Genomic DNA, 6,721 nt, shown 5'->3' on the forward strand with positions numbered 1-6,721 from the left:
TATATATTGGACCAAACTAATAATTACAAAGAAGATTTTTTTTTTTTTTTACCAATAAAATTATATTAAAGAAACTGTTATCTGGTTAATATGTCACTTTTTAAAGGCATAATTGTGTTTCCCCGGGGCGCTGGTTGGCAGGTATCAATACAATGTTAGACCGACATGTTTGTGCCAGCGTGGATGATTACATTTATTTCTTGATCGCCTCTTGATCGTCTTGATTGTGTATCGATATGCTCGATAACAGGCTTGATAAGCCCAAAACGTATTTATAAAATCACAGGTAATCAATAAGCTTGTTATCGGATTTTTTCGGGTATCGGTTATCGAGCTCCGTCCCTAGTCGAGAGACACACACAAATGGTAAATGGTGCATTTATATAGCGCCTTTATCCAAGGCGCTTTACAGAGATTGTGCATTACATTCACCCTAGCCTGACCCAAACAGAGACATTTCTCGTCTAGAGGGGCGGGTCGCGCCTCAGAAATGCGCGCACCCTGATTGGATCTCATCGATCTGTCCGTCACCCCCGGCCCCTCCTCTCCCCCCTAGTGCAGCGCTACGTCACATCATTTAGAGCGACGCCCACCCGGAAGGGTTGACTCCCACTTTTAGACTGGTTCAGCCCACTGCTTTTTCCAGGCTTTCATCTTTCGCGCAGACGAAATGAAAGCCTGGGTATCGAGGCTACATTCACCCATTCACACACACATTCATACACCGATGGCAGCGGAAACCATGCAAGGCACCAACTAGCACATCGGGAGCAATTAGGGGTTCAGTGTCTTGCTCAAGGACACTTCGACAGTAACTCTGGGGGAGCCCGGGTTCGAACTGGCAACCTTACGGTTACCATCCAGGCACTCTACCCCTGAGCCACCGCCCCACACACACACACACACACACACACACATGCCCCTAATTCCACCACATTTACTGAAAACACCCCTCCATAATTACCACAATGATCCTAAAAGCCTATAACGTTTACCGTTTCTACCCCCTCAGGCAAAGTGGTGGCGCTGTATTCCAGGTTTGATGTGATTGTAAGTACTTCTTTTTGAGGGGCACTAGCCCCTCCTATATACAGCTTTAATGTTTGTTTTTCAACGATGCTCGTTTAACCCATTCTGACCTGAGATCAGATTCTAAAAATGTCTATTACATCCTGACAGTTTCATTATTAACCCATTCTGACCTGAGATCAGATTCTAAAAGTGTCTTAGATTTTTCAAAAATAGCAGACCTACAAGCTCGTATCGCGCCACTCGGTGGCGCGATATGAGCTTGTAGATCTGCTATTTTTAAATAGCTAAAGCATAACATGATGCTGACACCAAAATGGGTTCCCCGTTCAGAATGGGTTAAGGAAACGCCTCATAGACAATAAAGATAAATGTAACGTTTGTGTTGAGGACTAAAACAAACATTATGTTGTAATTGATGTAAGATGATAAGAGCGCCCCTCACTTCACACGGGTGTGATTTTTATATATTCTGTCACGCGTCGTTAAAGGGATATTGCATTTAGAAAATCACACCTGTGTGAAGTGAGGGGCGCTAATATATTAAAGTCTAACTCAAGTTGATTAGGTGATGTAATGGCGATGTTAAAACAAACGGTGCCGACACAAACATTATAAATAAAGAGACAATAGATCCCGATGCATTCCCGGCAGATATTGGAGATACAGTCCCTCCAACTGTAAAAAATATTATATCCACACTTGTAGTCTCATTCTATAATAAAATTATCTATTGGTGAGTTATACCTGTAAATGCTTGTATCTGGTCAGAAGAACCTGGCGGCCCCAGAAGACTGAACTGTGAGATTAGCTGGACAGAATCTGAACTAATAAATGCTTGTTTCTGGACAGAACCTGGCGGCCCAGAAGACCTACAACGACCTGGACGTGAGCATGCAGGAAGTGGTGAGGAGGAGGAGGGGCTGCTTCGTGGAGGGAGTCATCAAGTGTTACCCCGACGAGACGCTGGAGACGGTTCTGGAGCGCATCGTGACCGCTGAGGTGATAAACCCATACCCCTGGCCCCTATAGCCATAATCCTATACCCTAAGGTTTAGGGTTTAGGGCCTAAACCCATAACCCTATACCTAAACCCACACCCCCAGGGACGTCCACACCTTTTCCATTTGAAAACATCGTTGCATAACGATATGAATTATGAGGAGTGATCTAGTGTTATCCTAGCCTGGTTAATAAACCAGACCGAATCAGCCGTTGGCAAAAATAAATTGCCTGCCGGCGGATTTCGGTCTGGAGAGGCTCAATTGTATACGCCCATTTCCTACACCAGAGAAATGGGGCGGCCAATCGGGACACGGTATGCAATATGGGCGGGCTTTGGTACAGTGACTTTCAATGCTTGAGACCTTTGACTGACAGTAGCTCTGACCAATTGCGTCAAAGAGAAAATGTTTCCCTGGAAATGAAATCCAAGCTGAGCCTCCCCAGACTAATATCCCGCGGATCCGTGCGATATTAGTCTGGTTTATTAACCAGGCTAGTGTTATCCTGACGAGACGTTGGACAGATCTTTGTCTCCTCATACAGGTCCATTACAATTTACAATTTACAATTTACAATGTAGGCATTTAGCAGACGCTCTTAATCCAGAGCGATTTACATTAAGCAAGAACAAAAATGCATGGGAATACATCACATAAAAACATTTATCATGAAACATGCGTAAGCTAAGAAAGTAACAGTGGAATATCTATATAATTAAACTATACATATATACTATACTATGCTATATATATGTACTATGATGTGCTATGACTAGTAGGGATGTCCCGATACACTTTTTTCATTTCCGATCCGATTCCGATCCAACAATTTCTGTGTTAGGCGATACCGATACTGAATACCGATACCAGAGTGCTTTAAGTTCACTTCAAACAAGTAGGTAGGCAGCACAATTTAAGCAGCTGTACAGCAGTGGTTCTCAACCTTTTTTTAACCAAGTACCACCACCAATATGTCCAGCATTAATGTTAAAATACAATGTTAATATTCAGCTATATCACACAGGAGGCAAATTCATTCCTAATAGGGATTTATTTTTTCCACAGATGTGAGCTACAATCGTGCTGTGCAAAACTGGCACTTTAACTCTCTCTCACTCTCTCTCACACACACACACACACACACACACACACACACACACACACACACACACACACACACACACACACACACACACAGTAATTGCTATAATAGCATTGTATGTAGTCATTGACTACATACAATGCAATTATATTGCTGTCTACATAACATGCTATAAGTCTGTATCAAATGCTATATCTAAGTCTACAGAAATGCTATCTAAGGGGGTAGGGTAAGTGCTATGGGCCATGATGGAGTCTGAAAAGGTGGGTTTTCAGACTACGGCGGAAGATTGGGAGTGATGCTGCAGTGATGTCCATCATCTGGTTCTGGTGGACAGACAGTAATGTCAGTCATACAGGTCCACAGTAATCTTGTTTGACGGTGATCTTTGTGTCTCCATAAAGGTCCACAGTAATCTTGTTTGACAGTGATCTTTGTGTCTCCATACAGGTCCACAGTAATCCTGTTTGACGGTGATCTTTGTGTCTCCATAAAGGTCCACAGTAATCTTGTTTGACAGTGATCTTTGTGTGTCCATACAGGTCCACAGTAATCCTGTTTGACGGTGATCTTTGTGTCTCCATACAGGTCCACAGTAATCTCGTTTGACGGTGATCTTTGTGTCTCCATACAGGTACACAGTAATCCTGTTTGACGGTGATCTTTGTGTCTCCATACAGGTCCACAGTAATCCTGTTTGACGGTGATCTTTGTGTCTCCATACAGGTCCACAGTAATCCTGTTTGACGGTGATCTTTGTGTCTCCATACAGGTCCACAGTAATCTTGTTTGACGGTGATCTTTGTGTCTCCATACAGGTCCACAGTAATCTCGTTTGACAGTGATCTTTGTGTCTCCATACTGTATATGTATCTTTTCTCTTTTTGCTTCCTATATGAATTCCTGTTCTGTTCTTTAACTACATAGAAGTGTCTATTTGTATGTCTCTAAGGCCCCTTTTCCACTATGGGGTGGAACCAGAACCAGAACCAGAACTTTCCAGGACCCAGAACTACCAAGAACCATGTGTAGTTCCAGAACCAAGTTCTGCTTCCGTTTCCATATAACCAGAACCCCCCCCCCCCCCCCCCTATTCCCCCACTGCTGAGTAGCTCGGCCGGCAGGGACCCCCCCCCCCTGGCACGGCCGGGGGGGTCCCGGAATACAGAGATATTCATGTTTAAATAATGACTGGTTATTATATTCAACAGTGGTGGAAAGTAGCTATGTATATAGTATTGTACTTAAATACATTTCGGCCATTTGAAAATAGACAATCTACAAGCTCGATGAGACACATGTGAGCTTGTAGATTGTCCATTTTCAAATTTATTTGCTTTATTGTACTTTTCTAAACCAATAATGTGAACATATTTTTATATGCCACATGTCACATATGCCACAGCTGTGGCTGCCACATGCCACAGCTGTCACATATATTTCCTATACATAATACATATACTGTATATGCACATACTGTAGTGTATGGACATGGATGCAGCATACATTCTGCATATAGGCTATATTTGCCCCATGTGGGGAGTGGGAAAACAGTAAAACACCCGTATTAAATGCATTAGACCAGTTGTTCTCCAACCTTTACCTGTCTACAATATTTTGCTTAAACTGCAAGAGAAAAATAAATCTCGTATAGCTCATATGATGCTAAATGATAATCCACCTTTTGAATATAGCATTTAACATGAGTGTGGGTTGCAATTATAGTGCCTCTTGAGCAGATTGTGCCATAACATCCAGTCCAGTTGTAATGTCAATATCAAGAAATATGCAAATACAAATCATTTAACCGTTGTGCTAGTTGAATTTAATTATTCCAATGTGTAGTATTGTGTACAGCACATTTCTAGTAATGATATGCCTAATGCCTTGCCCTGAAAAAAAGTCTAGTGCACACTACTGTCCGTGTATAAAACAATATACTCTACTAATCTCCAGTAGCATTAGCCTCATAGCATTAGCACTCATTGTGCTTCTGTTCTGACAATTTAGAATAGATCATGGCTCTCTCCTCGCACACACACACACACACACACACACACACACCCCCGACCCCTCTCTGCAGTTAGCCTAGCTGTTAGCGGTAGAACATAGAACAACAACTGCAAGCAAACTCGTCGCGACAGCTTTATGGCTCTCTCTCTCCCTCACGCACACACACGCTCTTTCTCTCCCTCTCTCGTGGCCATATAGTGTTTCTGTGTGCTTTTCCAGGTTATTTTTCTGTGTGTCCGCGCCCCTGTGTCGCACTCAGAAGTTTAAAATGTGCGGTGTTGTGTTGTGTGGCTGACTGGCTGTGCGCTTCGCCTCGCTCCGGTCTCCTCAGTGTTGTTGTCACCTCAGCTCAACCAAACGAGAGCAGCAGCGCTGCTCGCCCCGCCCATAGGTTCCCAGAACTCAGTGTTAGTACTACCTCAAAAGCAGGGCCGAAAAAAGGTTCTGAGAACCTGGTCTGAAACCGTGCCGTACCGCGCTGTGCGCTGTGGAAACAAACTCAGAACTAAAAAAAATAGGTTCAGGTTCTGGATAGTTCTGGTTCCACCCCATAGTGGAAAAGGGGCCTAAATGTTTTGATGAATTGAACAATGTGGACCCTGTTGTAAACAAGTGTAATGCTTAATTGGGTCGTCCACTCACAGTTAACAGTCTTTGTATTGAGTTTGTGCTTGAAATGTACTGTAATTCTGCAAACTGTTAATAAATATTTCAATCAATCAATCAAGGTCCACGGTAATCTTGTTTGACGGTGATCTTTGTGTCTCCATACAGGTCCACAGTAATCTTGTTTGACAGTGATCTTTGTGTCTCCATACAGGTCCACAGTAATCCTGTTTGACGGTGATCTTTGTGTCTCCATACAGGTCCACAGTAATCCTGTTTGACGGTGATCTTTGTGTCTCCATACAGGTCCACAGACTGGTCCTGGTGGACAGAGGGACAGACATTGTCAGAGGCATCGTCTCTCTGTCTGACCTGCTGCAGGCCATGGTCCTCAGCCCAGCAGGGGTCCAGGCCCTCAAGGACTCCTAAAACGACTAATTAGCATATTCTTTGGGCCCGGCCTGGTCGCGTTCGGGCAGAGTTCGGGCGAGTGGCGGTGCTATGAGCTTGTAGATCTGCTATTTTTCAATAGCTAAACATACCATAATGCTAACACCAAAATGGGTTCCCGTTCAGAATGGGTTAAAGCAATTTGGCGCCCTATAGGGGCTGTTTCAAAGGGTCATATATATATCCTTTTCAAATATTTTCCAATGTCTTAAGGAACAATGCATCATTATGAAAGCTTACATTCTGTACGTTTCATAATCAAAGCAGAGAAAAGACCATGTGGCCTCTATGTACGAGCCAGCCCTGCTCCTCCCCAGGACAGGTTGATCTGTTCCAGCGCCAGGTGGGTTTTGGGGCCTAGTAGTCCCAGGTTTTCTTTTGCCTGGTGGTGTCCATCTTAACCCATTCTGAACGGGGAACCCATTTTGGTGTCAGCATCATGTTATGCTTTAGCTATTGAAAAATAGCAGATCTACAAGCTTGTAGGTCTGCCAGCGGCAGATCATCGCACCACACG

General features: G+C 43.7%; 1 protein-coding gene across 1 annotated transcript in view; it reads left to right on the top strand.

Annotated features, from left to right (window-relative positions):
* LOC310878654 (5'-AMP-activated protein kinase subunit gamma-1-like) overlaps positions 1 to 6,244 on the top strand; it is a 21,200-nt gene extending 14,956 nt beyond the window's left edge. The window contains exons 10-12 of the mRNA XM_083793023.1: positions 1,013 to 1,050; positions 1,882 to 2,031; positions 6,061 to 6,244. Coding sequence (XP_083649149.1) covers positions 1,013 to 1,050; positions 1,882 to 2,031; positions 6,061 to 6,183 — 311 coding nt within the window. The 3' untranslated portion in view covers positions 6,184 to 6,244. The remainder of the gene's footprint in view (positions 1 to 1,012; positions 1,051 to 1,881; positions 2,032 to 6,060) is intronic.
* The last annotated feature ends 477 nt before the right edge of the window (positions 6,245 to 6,721 follow it).

Source organism: Protomyctophum parallelum (assembly GCF_964188405.1).
Source record: "Protomyctophum parallelum genome assembly, chromosome: 21".
Taxonomy (NCBI): Eukaryota; Metazoa; Chordata; class Actinopteri; order Myctophiformes; family Myctophidae; genus Protomyctophum; species Protomyctophum parallelum.